This window comes from Bactrocera dorsalis, chromosome 5 (genome assembly GCF_023373825.1).
Source record: "Bactrocera dorsalis isolate Fly_Bdor chromosome 5, ASM2337382v1, whole genome shotgun sequence".
NCBI classification, from domain to species: domain Eukaryota; kingdom Metazoa; phylum Arthropoda; class Insecta; order Diptera; family Tephritidae; genus Bactrocera; species Bactrocera dorsalis.
The window spans coordinates 20,926,746-20,949,924 of record NC_064307.1 but is presented as its reverse complement, the minus strand read 5'-3'; the positions used below and the strand labels follow the sequence as shown (position 1 = coordinate 20,949,924).

Below are 23,179 nucleotides of genomic sequence, written 5' to 3'. Positions count from 1 at the left end.
GCGTTTCGAAAGTTATGCTGTGTATTTCGTTGGACCACACCGGCATTATTTATTATGAGCTGTTGAAACCAAACAAAAACATCAATGAGGAACGGTATCGACTTCAATTGAGCAGATCACTGTGCGAAACCGTCCTCAATACCACGAGAGGCGCACGAAAAAGTGATTCTGCTGTATGACAATTCTCGGCCTCACGTTGTCAAACATGTTAAAACCTACCTGCAAACGCTCAAATGGAAAGTCTTACTCCGCCCGCTCTATTCTCCCGATATTGCAGCATCTGATTATTAGTTTGATGACACAAGGTCTTGCACAGAAGCAGTTCCATACACAAGACGACATTGAAAAATGGCTGGATTCTTGAATAGCACGACAGTCTGAATAGTTTTACCAGAATGGCATTCGAGCTTTGACAGAAGGATAGGAAAAAGTTCTGACTGGCCATGTTCAATACTTCGAATAATTGATTTGAAACCATTTTTTTATGCCAGAATATATATTGAGAGTTATTTCCAGTACGTCAACATTTGCCAATCTTTCTCTCACAACAAACTTTGGTATGATAATAGATATTTTGTCTCCTGACGTGTCAGCTTAAAAATTATGGACCGTTCTCATTCTTTTCAAGGGTATCCTTATGGCATGAAGTTAAACAAATAATGTTAACTGAGGCTTTGGTCTACTCGTATAACATATGAATACCTCTTACGCAGTTCGAAACTGGCAACGAGCTCTATGAGATTTTGTATCAAAAATGATCTTATAATGATGATCCGGAAAAAGTTTTAGTTTTGGTAGCAGCAAGGATATGGCGCTTTCGGCCTTGACAGATCTCATTAACTAAACTTATCGCATAAACCCACTAAAGCCTCTTGATACAGTAACAAAATATATTTGAAAATTGTATTATTATTATTATTTATTTATGTAAAAAATATTACATGTTCGTGTTGTTGTTTTAACTGACATTTGTTAATACAGAGTTTTAGGGTTTTAGTAAATAATATTGCATTTAATAATTGATTTGTTATAAGGAATGAAAACATGCAAAAATATATTTGTTGGCTTAGTTTCCTTAGTATTTTTCTTGTTTGAGCTTGGTTCACTACGAAGATAACAACTTACAGAGAGAAAGAGAGTGCACATACATAAAAAAATTAGATTTTAAAAATATACTTTAAAGCTTAAAACTTAATTACTTTTTCACTAAAATATTTTCATACTAGAAACTATAAGGTATTTTTTGGATTTTCGTCGACGTATTATTGCGCACAGCTCGCTGGCTGCGAAGGCGCTCACTTTTCGAAGAGCGTCAACTCCGTACGGTTATGAGTGTTTGTTTGTTTTGTTTTTGGGCTTGATTCTATGGTCAGTTGGAGGAGTTTTAATTATGTGCTTGGGCAGTGTTTGTCGATGCTTGCATCGTTTATGGCTCGAGGCGACTACGTGAATAGCAATCGTTGGGCAGGGCTTGAGCTATTGCACGTATATTCGCTACTTGCTCCTCCAAATCGTACAAATCTTTTTCGTATTTGTCGATCCATTTCTTCTGTGCATTGCGCAGATCGCGGAACTTCTCAATGCGGCCGGTTAAGTTGACGCGGTTCAACTCCAATTCCACCGAGTCTAGGCGATTTTCTTTGTTGTGAGGAGCGAAGAGGATCAAGTATTAATATAATATATATAATATATGAGTACTTGTTACTAACCGAGTTTGTCCAAATCATCGACATTAATGTCCTTGAGATTCTCCAATTCCTCTTTAATGTCATCCAGTTCTTGTATGGACTTGTCAATTTGGGTTTGCGCCTCTTGTGCGCCGGCCTTGGCTTGACCAACCTGGAAAAGATAGTTTTGTTTTATTATTTTCCGCTAAATATTTTCTCAGCTTCACACTTACATTACGCTTGGCATCATCCACTAGATTGTCGTCTTTGTTGGCCGCTTTATCCAACTTGACTATGCTGCTCTCGGTGATCTGTACGCGGTGATTGAGTTGATCGGCTTCGTCGCGCAGTTTGCGTGCGTTTACTTTGGTATCGTTAGCTTTCTTACGGATTATTTCGGCGTCCTAAAGGAGGGAATATAAATACTTTTTAGGTTATGGTTCTTTAAGATGTAAATAGTTCAGAAAGTGCGCGAAAAATAATCCTTGGGGGAATTTAGCATATGGTTTGTCTGTCCGTAATTAAAATTCTCGGTTATGCAAGGAAATTTGCAAAATTTTTTCCTATACCTATTTTTATGCCCATTACTGTAAACGTATAAAAACATGAGCGTACGTACCTTCGATGCTTGTTCAGCATATTTCTCTTGGGCATTTTGTGCATTGGTCTTGGCCTCCAGCGCATTTTTATTGGCACCCATGAGAGCCTGAAGAGAGAGTTACAAAAAAAGGTTAGACCAAAAACGTAGAACTAACTAACTTCGTGTTACCTCGCCCGCTTGTCGTATTAACTGTTCGGCATTTTCGATTTCCTGTTCGATGCTTGGCACTGTCTTCAGCGCTAGTTCGGCTTTTTCGGAAGATTTCTGCACATCAGCTTGGAAACCTGAAACCAGCAATAGCTTAAAAATTACTTTCGCCTAGCGTGTAAGCAAATCGCTTTACCTGCTAGTGTATGATATGTGTTATTGGCCTCCTTTAGTGTGTTGTCGCCTTGTTCCACAGCTTTTGTGGCCTTGTCGAAGGCGTCCTGAGCGGTCTTCAACAATCTTATATCGTCTTCTTTCTGTTCGTTCGCTCTAGATATATTTAATTGCAAGAGAAGAGTATAAAATAATATTTTCCTGGAATCAACAACTTGGTGATTTGTACCAACCTGAGTATTAATACGTCGGCGAGTTGATATTCGTCGTCGAAATCGGCAAATATTTTACCGTTGCTATTGGAAATGTCATTAACTCGCTCCAGTAGGCGATCGGCCTGATGGATGATGGATTTTATGAAAAAGGCATTTATAATTTAGTAATCTATATTGAAAGCGTGAAAATTAGTTGGTCTACCTCTTCATTGGCCTCCAACGCTTCTTTCTTTAACTTCTTGATGTCGATTTCGGGTGCCGTTAGACCATTGACATCTGTTAGCAAAGTCAAAGCGGCATCGTAGACTTCGTTTGCCTTACGAAGCGCTTCCTTGGTTGTCTGCGCCACATTGTTGAGCGATTGTTTTACGGTGTTCAACTCCAAACGCACCTCCGAACGTAGTTCATCGCTATAAAACGGAATTTATTTATATTTATAGGTTAGGTCTGAAGCTTAAAATACTAATATGAAAGCAGTAATGAAAGCAACGAGTTAGGTGTCACACAGCTGTTTAGTGGTGATCCCCAAAAGTTTTACTGAAGGAAATTTCACTCTATCGACTTTCTATTATCTTAATCCAACTTAAGCTTCTGTTAGCAACAACTACTTACCTAACTTTCTGTTGCAAGTTGATGGCGCTCTTAGCCAACTCATAGGCCTTCTCCACCGCTTCATTGGCATCCTTGGCATTTTTCAAGTCGACCTGAGCTTCTGCCTCCAAGCGATCAGCTAAAGCACGAGCCTCACGCGATATCTCTGAGATTTGGTCTGATTGCACGCCGAATTCTACCGACTTGTTCTTGGCTTTAGCCAGCGCTTGTGCGCCATCGTCGTTTAGCAGATTCAAAGCTGTTTGTAGTTCGCTCTTTGCCGCCTCGATGATATCATGTGCATTCGTGTAGTTTTGTCTGGCCTTTTCGATTTCATCATTCGCCTTGTCTTGCAGCTCATCGCCAGACACCAGATGTGTACGTATATTATTGAGACGTTTGTGCAGATCATCTAATACTTCGGCGTAGGTTTGACCACTTTCACCGGCACCGTACTTGGCATCCGTCAAGAGAATATCCACTTTTTCTTGCACAGTCTTCAATTTGGCTTCGAATTCGTCATCGTTGGTGACAGGAGTGCGCGCAATCTCATCCAGCGTCGCACTGAGGTTACGCAATTTAGCGCGGTGATCATTGGCTGCATCTTGCACGAGATTATAGCAGTCCGGACAATCGATACAACCCAAATGACGATCGTATTTGTTCTCCTTACAACGGTCACAGCGACGTCCTTCAACGTTGTCATTACATGGGCATTGACCGTATTGATCACATTGGAAACCCTTGGAACCGCTTTCATCACACTCACACGCTTTGCAGCCCTCTTGTGAGAAACCATAATGATAGACTTCACACTGATCGCAATGCTGACCCACAACACCGGGCTTGCAGAAGCATTGACCAGTGAATTTATCGCAAGTGGAATTGTAACTACCAATGGGGTCGCACATACAATTCTCACAGCCATTGCCAGACATAATATTGAAGTAACCCGGTTGACATTCGCTGCAATCGCGTCCAATAATATTGGGTTTACAATGGCATTGACCCGTCACTTGATCACACTGTGTTATGCCGTCTTGATTTTGCTCTGTGCCTGGCGGGTAGCAAGTGCAACGGTCGCACTGACCGTGCGGCAAGGCCAACGGATCACCGAAATGTCCCGGCAGACATTCATCACAGTGCTGGCCGGCAGTATTGTGTATACACTTAAGACATTCGCCAGTGGTGCGGTTGCAATTGCCGACGGCATTGGGATCCACATTGCCGTTGCAATCGCAGGCTTTGCATGTTTGTACAGCGCCATAGAGACCAGTTGGATCGCCGAAGAAACCATCCGAGCACATTTCACAACGCGCGCCATAATAACCAATTGGACACTCGGTACAGATAACGGTATCACCATTGATTTGCATGCAGGCGCCGTCATTGGGACAGGGACAACGTTTGCAATCATATGGTGTACCGCCCAGAGCATTACCATAATAACCCCTTGCGCACTGATCACAGTTATCACCAGCTGTATTATGCTGACAAATGCAACGACCGGTCTCCGAATCGCAAATCTCGGCATGACCATTACAGTCACATGGTATACAAGGCATAAACGGACCACCACGTGCTGGGCTATGACGATAGCCGGGAGCGCAGGACTCGCAAAACTGTCCCAAATAGCCCTCGGGGCAAGTACATTGTTCAATCCAAGTGGCAGGCTGTCCAGCAGCGCCACGATGCGCCGTCTGCAATTCCACATCATCCAAAATAGCTTCACCTTGCACGGAGTACGTAGCACGTATCTTAATCGCTGTCAGATTTGAGAGTATTGAGAGGAAGCCACGCGATGACTGGCTGGGTTGCCACTGATAGTCGCGATGCTCGTGTAGACGGAACGAGTACTCCTTCACGCTTTGATCAGGCATGCCGTTGCCTTGACCGAATATCGGCAGCGAAATCTTGGTGCCTGCACCTTCCAGTATGATATCGCTGGCGCTGGTGCTGGGCGCAACTTGACCCACTAACTGCAATTTGAATTTCAAGTCACGATTGTAAGAGGCGCGTTGATCGCCAAGGAAACGCTCTGGTGCGAGGAAGTAGATATATTCATTGCCCTGTGCGGTCGTGCCGATACTGCGACTATACTGATTGTACTTGATGTCCACATCACGATTGTAGAGATCAATGGCGGTCCAACGTTCCTTGTGCTTGTTGAAGTTCGATGTCACCGATACAACGGAGTAGCCCGGCGCTGTTTGACATTCAGAGGTGTGGCCGTAACAGAAGCAAGGTGTGCAACCGAAACGATTGGTCTGATCCAAGTTGAAGAAGCCCGGTTTGCATCTGAAATACAATACACATGTATATTTACAGCGTAAATATTTCGAGCCTTAATAACTTACTCATTACAACGCTTTCCCTCCACATTCTCCTTGCAGTGACATATACCAGAGTTCGGATTACAAGACGGCACATTGTCCGCCGAACCGCGTGGATCACAGCCACAATGCTGGCAGCCATGTTGTCCAAACTGATAGTAGTTGTTGTCGCAACGATCGCATTTCTCGCCGGTCACACCGGGCTTGCACTGACACTTGCCGTGACTGTTGCACTGTAGCGAGCGCGAACCCACCGGATCGCAGTTACAGTTGATGCAGTAGCCATCTTCACGCATGTAAAAGTTCTCCTTGCAACGCTCGCAGTTGGGGCCATCGCGGTTCTCACGACAGTCCAAACAGTGACCACCGTGTCCGGTTAAATTGAAGAGATGTGCATCGAAGAAGCATTTGTCCGCGAAACCGTTGCAATTGCAAGCTGAAAGTTGTGGAATGGAGAAAATTATTAGACTTGTATGGTCTGGCTGCCTTCATTAAAGTCAGTGTCGCTCATTTACAGTTAACAAAATACCAATTGGTTGTATGAAAATTGAATCTATTCGTTTCAAGCGAATAGTCCCAGTGATGATGTGTCTTTGGATGTACCCAAAATGCAAATACCGTTAGGCAGTTTAATAATAACGCGTTGGAAAATAAATAACTGTTATACATTTTTGAACTTTTCACTTGTCTAGCTGCTGCATTACTGCGCCCAACTTGCGTTCATTACTTGCCACAAGCCAACGTTGTCGCATAACGGCGCTTAGGCTTCTATCTGATCTACACAATTGAAAACCACTACTTTTTACGGCAACACTGTGTAATCCTGTTTCTCAAGCATCACTCAAATTGGCAGCAATAAAGCGTGATAACTACAGCTTCGTCACCCGTCGTGTGACGCCGTCTTAGCTTACCTTTACATTCGTTGACTTCCGTGGATGTTGCCCTTTTCCATTTGACGTCATTGTACAGTGGCAGACATTTCTCACAATCCGGTCCGTCGGTATTGTGACGACATTCGCAGACTAAAGTGCGTTCGCCATGCATGCCGGTGCTGGTCACGCATTTGCTCGCATGACCGTTACACTTGCAACGTGCGCCTACCGCAATATCGGAGATGGCATAGAAATATGACTTGAGTACTTGTGGATCGTAGAAGAGCTCATCACCGAAGGTATTGAGACGATCCAAGGTGATGCGTATGTCAGTGGCAGTAACCCATTCCTGTGTGGTGAGAAAGAAGACGATAGAGGGAGAGTAAGCGAGCGCCACAGAAAGTATTAAGTTAAGATGAAAGAAAAAAGTTTATTTTTGCAGTAGCTGCCGGCCGGCTCGCATTACTCACCTGCAATTCGCTGCTGCGCTCGAAAATGATACCACTCGGACGGCCTTCCAGTGTGGAGAAAGCGATTTCACCGTCACGCAACGGCGAAATGTCACTGTATTCGCTGGTGCAGAGCGCATGCGCTTCGACTTCACCCTTCAGAATGGCACGCGAGTCGGTCATCGAATATTGCTCGCGACAATCAGCCGAATAATATTGATAGGGTATCCATTCACTGCTCTCCGAGGTGCGCTTATAAATAGTGAACGATTCGGGTCGCGGCGAGCGGAAGAGTATGCGCACGTAAGTTATATCGTATGATTTGCCTGCAAACAAAGCGAGGAGATTTAAAAGTTGGAGCAAGTGCGTATAGTAGCATTCACTAACCCAAATGTAGCGTTAAGTTGACATGGTTCGGATGTTGTATGCCCTCATACATAGTTTCGGACTGCCACCATGTGGGATTTTGTGGATCGTGCAGATCAGTAAGAAACGCTGGGTGGTGATCTTCATATCTAAAAAAACAAAATTGTTTGTAGTTGTAAACGGGTTACGGCACTTTGATTTAGAGGTCTTTATAGACAGATTTAGTGGCCTTTGTGTGTTTTGTTTAGAGTAGCGCTCTCTCTGCTGGATTTCTTGACTTACCTACAGATTTCGCAGTTTTTATGGTAAGGATTCATAGTTTGTATACAAAAGTGATTGTCGCCGTTCTCTCCGCAAGTGTTTGTGGCCTCGATTTGTAGCTGGTAGGCGGCGTTTATAAATTCCGGCATACATCTCTATGAAAGGGAAGGAAGAGAAAGAATGTAATCGTGAATAAAACGAATCTAATTGGTATTAAACTCGCCAAATGCGACGGGAATTCAAACTAATCTCATAGTAATCATAGTTTATACGAGTTAAAATCAGTCAAATTCTTTAGAGACAAACACCAATAATTTTTGTAACGTTTAGTAATAGTGAAGTTCCCAGGTCTCAAAAGAGGAATTATTTCTTCCAAATATTCAATAAAACCTATAGAATTGTTTACCTTTGAAATTCGTAATGTTCCAGTAAAAGGAGTGAAATTCCTCCAGCGAAAGTGTGTCAAAGTAGCTAAATTTCATTCTAAAGATTCAAATTAGTCCTTTTGTAAGTAAGAAGTATTCTAGAAACCAAGAAAAGAGTAAATAGACAGGGAACCCTACCGACTATAACCAATTATACTGACAAAACTTGCTTGTGGCAGTATGGGAATATGCCTGCTTGGTATCCCCGCTTGTATTTGGCTCTGTCAGAATTAGGAATAATCTCTCCGAACCATTAGCATCGAATGATTTTTTAGACATGGTGACATCTAGTCACTGATTTCCGCGATCACATGTCAGAGGAAGCAGTTAAAGCAATAGCCATCTCAACGACTAAACGAACAAACTTTTAGGAACTGAGGCGCTGTCTTTCTATGACATCTATATTACTGGACTAAACAAACACGCTATTCCGTTCTTTCGTGTTTTTTCTTTATCTGGACAGAAAGGAAAAGACAATTGCATGAGTTTGGTAATGAAAGAGCACGGATGTCATGTTAAAGACATTGTTCACAATCTCTTCTCTCTGGAGACAGTATAGAGCCCGCAGATAGTATAAGCCCTGAAATGAGGAGAGAGTTGCCATTGAATTGGGAATATCGGGTCATAAAGTACCGGCCTTGACTTTAAGTACTCGCATACTCGAGTTAATTTACTTATGGAGTTGATCAACTTAGAAATTTGACTATTTAAGGAAGAACCTAATAATAATAAGTATGAACTATAAAACCATCCTAAAAGTATAAGGAAATTTCTCAATGAGTTTTTAAGCTTCTCTAACTCTTATCAAAAAGCACAGAAACGAACAGTTTTAAGGAGTTAACCGGCCAAGAGTCTTTCACCATGAAAATAAGGGCGAGTTGTGAGTTGAATAAGATATAAAGAGGAATATCTTTGTTAGTAAAAAGGTATAAATAGGGGAGATTACTGTTTTTATCGGTTCCTAGTATCACACCACGAGAATTTTGTTAGTTTCTGTAAAATATCTTTAAGAACTGTATTGTATCGGAAACTATTAGCAATTTATGATTGAGAGGCAATATCAAATAGCAAAATATAGATACAAAGAGCAATCTTCATAGATTTATTGCCCAACAGCGCTCCTCCGTGGGTTGTGAGCTCGAATAGACCATTTAATTAATATTAATGCCAGCCACACGCGACAGTAGCCGACTGCGAACTCTTCTTGTTCATATTCGGCATCACCCCCACGCATTATCAGAGGCAGTCCGTTGACAACTTGACATTTAAATTATGATATGATGAACATATTTTGGTCGCACTCCACTTTAAGAGAACAAAGTGGTCAATTACAATAAATTAGTTTGTTTGAGACGAAATAATTCGAATTAATTTACACAAAACATATTTGTCATAAATAAAATCATGGATACATGTCTGCATTCGTGGAGTATGGTATAGTATAAATATATATGAGTTGATACGAGTAAAAGTACCGTTTATGGGGATAGATATACATACGAGTATATACAGCGAAAAGGAAATTGAGTGGACCGAAGGGTAGCGTAGAGTTCACACGAGGTCATGAAACGAATGGAAAAAAGATATTTTTGGGGTCAAATTATACATTTTTGCTCAATTCTTAAGATTTAATTGTTGGAAACAACTGAGGATCCAAATTAAATCCTTCTACAACAGTTTAAGAGAATTAATTCATATATTTTTGCACGATTTAAGAGATGAAGAGACAAATATAGGTCATTAAAAAGGAGGCGTTCTAGAGTTTGCTGTGTGGTCCAAATGGCGAATCTTCTTGAATTACAAAGGTCTGACCTCATTATAAATATTTTTTTAATTTTTGAAAGTGCTATGAAATATAAAGCAAATATAACCTCAAATCCCAACATCAGCTTGTGCTTCATATTGTGATCTTCTTCCACATAAAAGTTTATAGTAGGGTTAAATTATAGGTTAGGTTAGGCTAGGTAGACCAATGAGACACACATAGTTTTGGTCCCTTGCGATAACAGTTGGAGTTCAGTTGCGAAATCCATGAGGAGAGTCAACCTTTAGGATGCCTGCGCTTGACGCGAATTTCAAGACACTCTACGGCTTCACTATCGATACCTCTTTCAGTGTCTCATACTATGCGGGAAAAGCGCACAAAAGATGCTCCATTACCACCACTGTGTCTTGCTCTTGCCACTTTTGACATTTACTGCAGTCTTCTCGATCTGTCAGCCCCATTCTGTAGGCGTATGATGCCACCAGACAAGGACCAGTTAGTATATGTACTTTAAGCTGTGGTCTTTGCTATAGAGAAAATCGCAGAGCTGGCCTCTAAGCACCTCCAGGAAATTCCAGAGTCAACATCTACGCGGGCAAGTAGTAATCGTGGCAGTAACCTTGTATCACATATCGGCCAAGGTGACGGTGACTTGGGGTTAAATTATGATGTGTGACTCAATTCTTTCATTTGATTGAGGATAAAGATAACCTCTAAATGTTTATGTTAAAGCTGTGTCTTAATATTCGCTTTGTGTTTCATAAAACACCTTCTAAGAATCTTTTCTATGTCTACAGTTTAGATTAAAATACATAGTTTTTGACCATTTTTTAGTACCTGACGTCAAAGAATATATCCAAATATGATAGCTTACAGAAAATATGGACTAAGACATCCAGTCCTAACCGTATAAATTGAAAATCATAAACTTTTTCTTTTAATAAAGTCTTGACTTACCTGCGGTCGTCCGTATTGATCATAGCATTCCAAGGCAGGCATAAAGGTATTGCCATGCCCCACAGCAGTTGTTGTTGGCGCATGTTGCATGAATAGACACAGCAGCAAAGTGCCACATAGCAGTTGTCTTCGCAGTGCGAAGAAACTCCATTTATTTAGTCTCATCTTTGACAATTGCACTTTGGCGCAATTCTAGGATTTTAAATTCGTTTTATTTATGTTTTTGCTTTAATTATCACACTCTTTCTTTTTGACAGTTATTCTTTTTTGCTAACGCATTTTAACACATTATGGCAAAGTCTTTTATTTTCTGCAAAGAATTTGGAGAGCAAATATTCATAATTAATTATTTACCAAGCGATTTGTGAGGGAAGGTGCGAGGACGCAGGTTTTGGTTTAAAATATTTTTCTTAGACCAATATGTAGTGTTTGTGGTACAAAACTTATGTGTGAGTATGTCGGCGGATATTCACATCTGTTCAACACATTTAAGAACAATGACTAATATGAATTTCCATTTAATTAAAGAAAAATCTGAAAATCCCTGGAAAATATTTTTGGTTGGAATATATGTACATTGTGTATGTAGTATGTCTCAATAATTTATGTTTAAAAATTAGAAGTGTTATTTTTCTTCCATTAGTCAATCTTATATTTATTATCTCAATTAATAAAGAGTGATCCATTTTGAGAATCCCTACCTTTTTAAAGAAAAAAAAAGAAACTTCAAATTTAATGGTGAATGTTTATTATCGTTCGAAAGAACATTCTTTGGTATTTATTTTTTGAAGATTATCTCTTTTACATGTTGGCCACGGCTACGTCTCAGATGGCCCATCCGCTGAGTCCAATTTTCAACGAGTTCTTCGAGCATTTCGACTGGCAACTGGCGAATGACATACATTATGTTTTGCTCCAAGGTCTGAATTGAAGCGGGATTGTCTGCATAAACTTTAGACTTTACACATCCCTATAAAAGAAAGTCTAACGGTGTGATATCACACGAATTTAGTGGCCAATCGACCGGCCCAAAACGTGAAATTATCTGCTCACACAAGTGTTCTCTCAATAAATCCATTGATTGAAGTGTTGTGTGGGAAATGGCGCGTCTTGCTTCAAAGAAAATGTCGCCGAGATCAAGAGCTTCAATTTCCAGCATCAAACTCGGTTATCACATGTATGAATTTTGAAGAAATAAAAACCGATGATTCCACCAGGACAAAAGCCACACCAAAGCGTTGTTTTTTCGGAATGAAATGGCAGCTCTTAAGTTTCTTGAAAAAATCGTATATTCTTGGAAGTTTTCAAGAACCCAGCAATGTCACTTGAGACGGTCGAGCGGCTAAAATACACTAAGTCGTTTCATACGTCACTCCCAGCTTCGCTTGCTATAAAACAGCGTTTCGTGAAAAAGTTTTTAAACTTTAAAGATTCGGGGAATATTTTAAAATATAGTTACAATCGATATATAGCCTTTCTATAACAGAGTTATCGGTCAGGTAATTTGAAATAGCTTACAATTGATATACTCGTACTCGTATAGATGCTACTTTCGAATCGGGAAAAGTCTCTGCGAGATAATTAGTCAAGGTGACCGCATTATGTATGATTTATTAAACTAAACGTTGAGGAAAATGGTTCGAGTAGTAAAAGCTTAATAGCTTACAAAATGGTATTTCACGAGATGATAAAGCTACTATAGAATTCTGATAATGATACCAGGGCCTTGTAGCAGAAAGCTGTTGATTCTGCTCTCTTAGCTCTCTTTATAAGCAAAGCGAATAGATCGCGTGCGAAAGGAACAAAAATGGTAATATATCGCGCCAGAAGGAGGACTCAAATGGGGACATTGAATCTAAAAACTTAATGCAGATGGGCTATATGGGTATATATAAAATATAATGTTTTGTAAAAGGTATAAATCTCCTCCCTAAATATTCGTGTAAGCGGATACTATCCTTTCAAGTCAATCGCTCAAATAACTTTGTATAACTACAAACCTTTATAGAAGTATATTATTACTCCTAAATATTTATAAAAATACAAGTCTGAAGTTAAACCTGCAAAGCTACACTCTCCTTTCATTTTCACATAGTGCCTTTTTTTCAAAGACGTGTCTAGAGTCTGAACAATTAGTGTATGAATTTGTTTATTCAATTTTATACTTGAGCAGCGCGCACATATTAATTTCGGACTTCATTCAACAGGAAAAAATAAAAAAAAATCATACAAACAAAGACCGCACCGCAAAAGCAAAAATTAAAAAGTGAAAATAAAAAAAAATTAAGTAAACAAACTTTTGCTAACATTAAGAAGCAGCCGCAAGACCAGATGGGCCGTGACTCGCACTCTTAGCTAAATTATTCTTATTCATATGGACTTATGTGAGCTATGTTGGTATGAATGTTTGTAATTTAAGAATTTATAAGTAAAAATCCATACATGTACATTTTACAAGGGACGCTTGAGAAGTCAATGCCTTGTTGAATAACTCAAAGAAATCTCGCGTTATGTTCTGGCTATTTTATTAGAAAATAACAAAGAAATGGTAGAAGTTCGAAATGCCTAAAAATCCAGTTCCCAATATAAAAAAGTAAAGTCCTTTCTCGACGAACAAAGTCATCATTCATTCCGATCATGGACAATGACATCATATGATGAGGAGCTGTGCGAGAGAAAGGAAAACTTATGGTCTTTTGCGGGTGAAGATCGCAGTCTATGGAACGATGAGATGAACGAGATATAAGACGACATTGACAAAATTCAGCAAATCAAGCAGGTTAGGTCATGCTGTCCGGACGGAAAATAACACTCCAGCTTTCAAGGTTTTCGACACAGTACCCGCTGATGGAAGCAGAGTAAGAGGACGACACGACCTTCACTCTGTCGGAGAGATCAGGTGGAGAAGGACGAGCATGCAGTGAAGAAAACATTGCAGCCGTAGCTGAGATGGTACACGAAGACCGTGTATAGTCGATTCGGCGTCATTCGCAGCAACTTACACCGACGTGTGGAATGACTTGGTACATTTTACGTTGAGATTTAAAATTGAAAGCGTACAAAATAGAGCTTATGCAAGAACTGGAGCTGCTTGACCTCACCAAGTGATATCTCTTCATTTTACGAGCTCTTTAAAAGTAACAAGAATATTCGACGTTTTCGAGACAAATTTTATTTGGCGTTGAGGCCCATTTCTGGCTCAATAGATATCTAAAGAAGCAAAATTGCCGCATTTGGGACAAAGAGCAAACTGAATAGGTTCAAGAGCTACCATTTCATCCAGAAAAAAACGGTTTGGTGCGGTTTGTGGGCCGGTGGAATCATCGGTCAAGATTTCTTCAAAAATGATGCCGGTGAGAACGTGACCGTCAATGGCGATCATGATAACCGACTATTTGATGCATAGAATCGAAGCTCGTGATCTAGGCGACATTTGGTTCCAAAAAGACGTCGCCATTTCCCACACATCTTATTAATCAATGGATTTATTAAGAGACCACTGCGGTGAAAAGATAATTTCACATTTTGGGCCGGTCGATTGGCCACAAAGATCGTGTGATATAACACCGTTAGGGTTTTCCTGTGGGGATTTATGAAGTGTAAAGTCGATGCGGATAATCCCGACTCGAATCAGTCCCTGGAGCAAAACTATTCTCGTGTCATTCGCCGCTTTCCAGTCGATATGCTCGAAGAGTCATCGAAAATTAGACTCAGCGGATGGATTATCTGAGACATCCAACATTTGAAAGAGATAATTTTCAAAACTTCAAAAAAATAAATCTCAAAGACTTTTTTTTGAGAATGATACTCGTAATAATCGTTTCCCATTAAATTTGAAGTTTCTGTTGCAAAACTGAGATGCTCAGTTGCGTGTGTATCAGTGTGATCCTGAATATTTACAGCAAAAGGAAAGTCTAAGTCAAGGTTTAGGAAGTTTTAAGTTTTTATTGAGATAAAAATCTGTCAAAAACTATTTTTTATTCTGAATCACAGACATATCAAGCCAACTTTACATACATATCTATAACTCTGTATACATGCATTTATACCAAATGTTCCAAAAGTGTTTGGAATCGATGGATTATTGCGATATAGTCGGCATTATCGTATATATTAATATTTATCGATATGGTTATCCTATGTATAACTGTACTCGTCTGTACCCACAACATTTCCGATGAATGTATGAACACACTTCGGCCCAGCAACGGCTGTTGATGATTTCATATCTTTATGCCATTTTTGATTGACTGCAAATCAGCAAAGCAAATGGACAGACAAACAGACGCAAGCGTGTTGTGAATTGAAAATATTCTGCTTAATGTACAAACATACATACATTTGCACATACATGTGTTTACATTAGAACACCGTGAATTGTGTGCACAAGAAATTTGGACTTGATGAGATTATAATGTTTTTTAAATGCAGTGACGCGATTGCTGACTGAGGCCGGCTGCCATAAAATATTCGCGCGCTAATGTTTCTAAATATGTGTGTGTGAAGCTAGTGCGAATTCCAGCACTTTAAGTTTTAATTTAAATGTAATTTTTATTAAAACAACATTGCAACGCTTAATTGCAGCGGATCAGAGCTATTGTGGCAGCATGCAAGACAGACAAATCTGTATATATGAATATGTGTACTATATAAAAAGAAACATACACATATAATGGTATATATAATATGTTCTCACACATACATACGTCGGTATGTAGTCATTGTGTACATTTCCGCCGCAACAGATGTGGTGATATCATCTCTATTCCTACATTAGGCTGAAGCTTTCGCTATGGAGATTTATTTTGGAGCGAACACGTAGCCTTCGTCGAACAAATATAGAGGATTGGGTATACTAAATTTATAACCATAATAAAGAATTTGAGCTACTAATGATTGTGCACCTTAAATTTAGATCCATTATAGACAAATGAGTTACCATTTACATTTTTTCAAAATGAAGAGTATTTTTTTCAAAATTCAGTTGGCGTAAAAGAGATTAAAGCTTTCGTTGAAGGTTAATTGAGACTTCGACAATGTCGGTGAAACTCTGATTCTAAAAGACGGTAGTATGAAAGCCTACGAAAGAGCTGTTTGATACACAAAATCGGTACGATCATCAAAGGAAAATTTGATTTGAAAACGATCAAGCACTTACGAAACCAGTGAGCCTCAGGTAATAAGAAAAATATAATATGAATCAGAAATATTCTCAAAGGATCAGATAGGATAACACAAAAACGATAATAATTGGCATCACTTATATTTCAAAGCAACTTGTGGAGACTGTCTTGACAAGAATTCATGTTGGACGATGAACCAAGTTGTGACGAACATATTTTAATTCTGTGGAAGAGAAAAAATAGTTTCTTCATAGAAATACTCGTATGTTTATCATAGCATTTGGATAGCGTTCAAAAAGTATGGTAAATGAAAAACTACACATTTTATGTCAGTTAATCGTTTGAGAGTTGCGAGGTACATCGAAAATCTGTTGGCGTAGACAAAATTTCGACTTTCATTAATAACTTAGGGCTTTCGGTAGTTTTTAGAGTGCTTACGGGCATAAAGAGAGATAATAGGATTTTAACAATGAACTAAGTGCTCTTCATGAATGGATAATGGTAAGAGTGGTTTTTTAATAGAAATTTTGTTGACTTTCATATAAGTAAGTTGAATTCGAAGGTACTACCTATATACCCAAATTCTGGCTCCAATCACCTCGCTTCTAAATTTCGGTTGTCATTGCAACCGAAAAAAGTCTCCAAATAATATATGGTGGGAGCGGCGTTAGCTTCACGATTATAGTCTCTGTTCGCACCTGATAGTTTTGGAGGCCAATACTGTTTGGTAATATGTTATTGTGTGAATTGTATGAGGTAATTGGTCACTGTAATGTCCGATTGTATGCCTAGCGGGCAGGGGGTAGAATTTGCCCGCGGAGAGATATGCTTGTCGTAAGAGGCTACTAAACTCCAATATGCGATATGCCTGTTATTTGGCTTGCCTTGAAATATAAGCATAAAATACTCAGCTTGAACACTTGAAGATTTTGAATGAAATTTCTCCTAATGAAGAGATATTTGAAGTTCAAGCGACATTGTAGTAGTAAAAGCTACAAGGTCTGGCCGGAGACTTAAGTCTGGCTCTTAGAGTTCGCTCTAATCTGCCCTTTTGGGGGGATTTGTAATGGCTGTAGTTTAAACATAAATGCAAGTCGAATTGAAAAATTCAGTTCAATATAGAGTTGCTTTGCGGCCGGGTGCCGAACCCACGGCACGGTAAAGGTTTTAGATCGGCCTCGAACCTGGTGTAAATGGTGTCCCTTCTACAGTACCAATTGGAGCACTTAACGCACTGTTTTGTCGTAGGTATGTGCTTTTAAGCACCGTGGGGTAAGGCTGTCAACGGCAGGTACCCAAGTTAAACACACTGGATGTTGTATGTCTGCCGTCTGCCCACCTCAGCTTTTTTGAGATATCGAACTGAAATTTTGCACTCTTCTTTTTCTTCTTTCCATAAGCTGAAATCTCCGAGCTGATCTAAGCAACTGGGATCAGCTTACTATAGCACATATCTTTCAAATTGACAAAGCGAACTCAATTCTATGTATGAAACATTTTTTTTATTTGATTTAAGACATTTTCTTCAAACTAGACATGGAGTTTTACCCAAAGGACGCTACAATTTTCGGATATATTGTTCAGATCGGATCACTACAGCATATACTTAGCTGTCATACAAACTGGCTGAATAAACCAAGATAGAGATCTTTTTATATTCTTCTATCGTACAAGAAATGAAACTATTAAGCGGTGTTATAGTTTTGGTAAAGCCGAAGTTCACGTTTTTGTTTTCGATTCGCCTTGAAAAGTTATACATATTTATTTTGGTGTCAAATTCAGTGTTTCCCAAACTAGTTGTGCATACGTTTTATTGCGCGTTTGTGACTTTTTCGCTTTCTTCGCGTGAGTATATTTGTGAGCACATTTATATTTGATTTTGTCGGAAATATATAAAGGGTGATATATAGTAAGTAAAGGGACTTTTCCAATAGTCTTTTTTTGACAGATCACGCGTGCGTCGTGCCAAGACGTTCTTCAAAAATGATGCCGGTGAGAACGTTAATGGCAACCGTTATCGCGCCATGAAAACCGACTATCTGATGCTTGAAATTGAAGCTCGTTACCTCGGCGACATTTGGTTTCAACACGACAGCGCCACTTCTCACACATTGCATCAATTAATAGATTTATTGAAAGAACACTTCGGTCGGTTCGGTCGATTGGCCACCAGGATCGTGTGATATCACACGTGGCCTGAGTTAGAGTTTTCCTGTGGGGATATGTAAAGTCAAAATTCTATGCGGACAATCCCGCCTCGATTCAGGCCATGGAGCAAAACATGACGCGTGTCATTCACCACTTTCCAGTCGATATGCTCGAAGAGTCATCGAAAATTGGACTCAGCGGTTGGATCATTTGTGACGTAGCCGAAGTCAACATTTGAAAGAGATAATCTTCAAAAATTAAATGCCAAAGAATGTTCTTTCAAATGATAATAAACCTTTCCTATTAAATTTGAAGTTTCTGTGTGTATTTTTTTTTAAGTAGAGAACCTCGAAATAGTCCATCAAAGCCGGAGTGTTCGAATTCTTCGGAATAACATGACCCATATATATATGTATGTATGTTTGTGTATACATATGTATCTTGCAGTTCCATTTTTTCCTTCATCACTATACTTTTTTTGTACTAAATTTTATTTTGGACATTTTTGAGATAACGAAAGAACGCTATACATACATACATGAAGTACCTTCTGTATTTCATGAGATCGTAGTAGTAGTGTAAACATTAATTAAAAGTTTAATGTAGAAAACTGAGAATGAAAAATAACTACAGTATCCATGCAAAGCATATAGTTTTTCATTAAACAATATGTGTGGACGTCCATATATATATAATTATATATATTTATTTTTATACACTCTCATATGTAAGTATGTGATGTGTTGACTTTGCGAGCTGTAAGCCGAGCGACTGGCGACATATCATATTCTTGTGTATGGCAAATAAGCACAGCCTTCTAAAACCGACAGCAAATGGAACTACGTACAATTAGTACATAATAATGTATATTTACACATGTAAAAGTTTATTTATTTACAGTGGTCACATGCTTACTTCACAGACAGACACACACATACACACAGATATATGTAGACGCTTGAGAACTTTATTCTTGATAGTGTTTCATAAATCCCAAGCTGTGATTAAGTAATCTCCGTATATATGTATGTATGTACATATACTTTGTAAAACAAATTCATTAAGATCACACACGCACACATCTAGAGAAACACACACATGCGCAAAAGCAACTGTGAAACTGTAAGGAGCGTCGAAGAGGCAATGACTTTCATTCGGAACACACATCCGCTGATTTCGAATTTTATGTTTTTGCTCCGTTATTGTTTTAATAGTTCATATATTATAGTTGTTGTTGTTTTTTTGTTGTTGCTTTTGCTTTCTAAAGCGACACAGTCCAGTTCCTTTTCAGATAAGCGTTTTGAGGTTACGAGCATGACTTATTGCATGAAGCGAGCATTTCTTGGACTTTTGTGTGTGTGTGTATTTATGTATTTTTAGAATGTTTTTAGGAAACAAGCATGGACCGATTTCGAAATACTGGAAATAGCAGGAAAATGTGCTAATTTGACAGGAAGTTGCAGGAGTAATGCAATCAGAGTGGCTCTGTAGTCTAAGAGCAGTGTGCAAGGTCCAAAAGTTTTTTAAAATTATTAGTTCTAAAAGGGCCCAATATTTCTCTAGCTTTTCAATAGCCGAAAGTTGAAATTTTAAGTAATCTTGCTTTAGAAGTCCTACAGCATTTAAATATTATCATAAAACATGTTTTGACCAAAATAAAATAATATTTTTAGCTAGCTGGGCTAACGGGGCTGACAGATCGAGAACACTTCAGGAAATGTCTAGAGCAAAGCACCAAGGAAACAATGGAGCATATTTTGTGCACTTGTTCCGCATTGGCAAGACTACTGTGTAAACGTTTGAGGTCCTCACGTTGTGATACACTGGAAGAGGTATCGATAGCGAGGCCGCAGAGTCTGTTAAAATTCGCGTCAAGCGCAGGCATCATAAAGGATGACTAATCCTAACTGAACTCAATCTGGTATCGCAAAGGACTAAAACTGGTCTACGTGTGGCTCATAGGCCTACCAAACTAACCTAACCTGGCTGGAAACGATAAAAAAGAGGCATTAAAAGTGCTTAAAATCTATTGAAAACTGTAAAGTATCTTCTAAAAACTTTCCGCGGTATGGCGTGTGGGAACTTTAGAGACTTCATGCCAGGAATCAAATGACGAAGAGAACGCCACAAGTATAATGGGTTCAAAGCTTTGTTTATGGAGGAGCCTCTGTAAAATTTTAGAGTTCATAAAACAGTTCTAAGAACAAGTTTTGCATTCAGAGAACTTTGATTTCGAAATTGAGTCCATCCTTTTATTGACAGAAGATTTATCTTATATTAGAAAATAATATTTGTGACTGTTAATAGACGAAAATCGAAGGATAGATGGAACAACATAAGACTAATATGTCTTTAAAATAACGGAAACGATCTCAATGGGAGGAGGTTTGATTGCTCGAATGATTTACGGAAATAGAAGGCTAGAGATTAGAGACTTCTGAAACACTTCTTATGGTCAAAAATTACACTAAATAAGTGATATTAACTCTTTAGGACTATCGAGGTTATATGCTTAACTTAATTTCTATACCGCGTATAAGTATTAAGTAAGCTCATAACATCAAGAAGGAAACGTTGGAGACCGTACAAAGTATATAAATAAATGATCAAAGAGACGAGCTGAGTCGATTTGGCCATGTCCGTCAATCTGTCCATCTGTATAGGTGCGAAATAGTATCTCAGTGTTTGAAATATCGATATGAAATTTTGAACGCGTACCCTTCTCCTCAAGGGGCTGTTCAACTGTTGAAACTGTCGATGAAGGACCTTTATAGGTTATAGCTATGTACCACGAAAACTTGTCGATCAAAATCAAGGGAAGCTTATTTATTATACAAAATATTGTACCAAAATTTGGTATTTGTTAAGACAAAGCTATAATATCCGAACAAATTGTTTAAAGAGGATCTCTACAGCATATCTCTGCCATACAAACCGATCGACCAAAATCCAGTTTTTTATGGAAAACTTTTTTTTTTTTTAGATCGCCGAAAAAACAGCCCTTGGTCGGATAAAATCCGAGTCAATTCCGGTGCGTAGAACCGACTGTCGTGGGAATTGCACAAATTATTGTCGAAAGCAACGCTACAAGTTTGAAATAAATTTTTCAGGCCAATGTACTATAGCTCTGATTTAAACTAAATTCTCTTCCAAAAAAAAAAGAAAAAAAGAGAAAACGTTAACGTTAAAAGTGTGCAAGAAATTCTGATCAAGGTGAAGATCTTCTTGTAATATTTTAACGATAACGTTTTCTCTTGCTTTTTTTCTTTGGAAGAGGATATTTGAATTACATATTAAGCCCCTTTTGGAATAATTTTAGTATTGAGTAAAAAATCAATGAACCAGCAAGTTTTTATAGAACATAGGCACATTTAAAATAGAAGATCATTGAGAGATCGAGGCAGGATCAATTCGTGATCTTTATCACGTGGCTTAAAATTTGGTTTATTGGTTAGTTTTAGGCGATCGCGTTAGAATCGAGCATCATCTTTTGACACTGCTATTTTTCAGTCTTCTGTTCTGAAAGAGTATATACAACGTAGATATGTATCTTTCTGTCACACTGTAGTAGACCAAATTTGAATCTAATATCTGCATCAACTACACAAATTGCTAAATTATTAGTTTTGAATATGATTTATCGCGTTCTTCTATTTCTCTTTTCTCAAACCAACTTCATCACTGTTTTTACACGTTTGTTTTTGTCTTCTTCCGCGTGTGTTTTTCTGCAATTTTATTGTATACTTTGTTTTTGTCAACACTTTTGTATCTGCTACTTTTCCATTTTTCTTTGTCACATACCGTTTCTTCTCACACCTTTGAGTGTGATCACCTATTGAGCGGTAACTGCGCTGATTGGCGTGACACGGCGCTCTCAGCGGCACAGGTAACACTGCGGCGAGCAAGAGAAGTTTGGAGACTCGTGTGAGGCGATCTTGCGCACACACGTTCGCACGTCTTACCAAGACCGGCCCTTGTTACTCCCTACAACTTCTTTGCTCACTGCGCTCGCCGCGCTCTGGCACAAAAAGGCAGGGCAAATGCACGCGAAGTCGAAATCAGTCGAAATGCGCCGGTGAACTATGTTTGTATGCATGCAGCAACAACAAAAAACATTATGTTTTATGTGCAAGTGGTATGGGCTTGTTGTTGTTGTAATGCAGTTTTTCGTAGCATGCACTTATTTTACACTTGTGTTTTTGTTTTTTGGTTTTTTGTTGGTGTTTTTTTGTTATCGTCGTTTCTTTGCTTTGCTTTTTTGGGGTGAACGGAATTTCGGTTCCACGAACTTAATATATTGGCGTGTAATTGTAGACATTTTTTCGTTTTCGTTCAAAACTGCTCATATGCACGTAGATTTTGTAGGCACACATACACATAAACACTATAAAGCATGAATTTATTAATTTGAAAATTTTTTGGGTTACATTTTTTAGTTTTCGAAAACTTTTTTTAATTTTCGAAAAATAGTTTTTGAATTAATTAAAATATTTTCTCAGTGAAATCTTTCATTCCAGCATTTTTAGTTCACGGCGTACATATATGACTGATTTTGTAGCACTGTAGCTCCTCTGTGGGTCACACATATATACATATATACAAATATTAAATCTTCAATATTGAATTGGTTTTCTGTTTCCTTTAAGGTTTCACAATTTCTTTTTTTTGCTTTGCACTTTCTTTGCACTTTTGGGCCAAGAACCTTTTCCTGCGCTTCATATATGAGCAGGAGCCCGTTGGCCTGTCACCATTTCCGACCGATATCATTATTCACCCACACACACACATACACACAAACAATTGCTATATACATATGCGTAGCTCATTTGAACCTTCTTTGCTTCACAGTGGTGCCACTGCTTTTAATTTTTTTTTTTTCAATTATTTTTTTTTTTTTTTGTACTTCACCAGCAGCGCACCGAGCCGTCCCTTAACCAAAATCCAATCCGTTCCGTAGTTATCCGTGCGCTTGCTCCGCCGTCCAATGCTCAACTGATTTCTGTTGCTCGCCGTCGAGTCGCTTGAAACTCTACAAGATCCCGATTACGTTGCGCTGCCATGGGTTTGGTCACTTGGCCGCTTGTG

At 38.9% G+C, this 23,179-nt stretch overlaps 1 protein-coding gene across 3 annotated transcripts; it reads right to left on the bottom strand.

Moving 5' to 3' along the window:
- Positions 1–900: 900 nt before the first annotated feature.
- LOC105230056 (laminin subunit gamma-1) lies at positions 901–23,142 on the bottom strand. 3 transcript variants are annotated; one of them, XM_049456929.1, is made up of 16 exons: positions 23,003–23,142; positions 10,824–11,133; positions 7,698–7,831; positions 7,437–7,564; positions 7,071–7,375; positions 6,640–6,949; positions 5,753–6,164; positions 3,417–5,693; positions 3,007–3,214; positions 2,823–2,926; positions 2,612–2,745; positions 2,437–2,552; positions 2,287–2,373; positions 1,901–2,071; positions 1,710–1,839; positions 901–1,638 (listed from the first exon to the last, which is right to left on the bottom strand). In XM_049456929.1, the coding sequence occupies exons 2-16, from the start codon at positions 10,986–10,988 to the stop codon at positions 1,427–1,429; spliced, it is 4,893 nt and encodes a 1,630-aa protein (XP_049312886.1). In that variant the 5' UTR covers positions 10,989–11,133; positions 23,003–23,142; the 3' UTR covers positions 901–1,426. The 3 variants fall into 3 exon arrangements, with proteins under 3 accessions (XP_049312886.1, XP_049312888.1, XP_049312887.1); XM_049456931.1 differs by having other exon boundaries at positions 22,998–23,112; XM_049456930.1 differs by having other exon boundaries at positions 22,927–23,077.
- Positions 23,143–23,179: the final 37 nt, after the last annotated feature.

Excerpts from the sequence above, each read along its gene's own strand:
- LOC105230056 (XM_049456929.1), bottom strand. The coding sequence starts at position 10,988 with ATGAGACTAAATAAATGGAGTTTCTTCGCACTGCGAAGACAACTGCTA. Across the intron at positions 7,565-7,697 it reads AAAAACTGCGAAATCTGTAG|ATATGAAGATCACCACCCAG; the intron begins GTAAGTCAAGAA and ends TTGTTTTTTTAG. Across the intron at positions 6,165-6,639 it reads GGAAGTCAACGAATGTAAAG|CTTGCAATTGCAACGGTTTC; the intron begins GTAAGCTAAGAC and ends CACAACTTTCAG.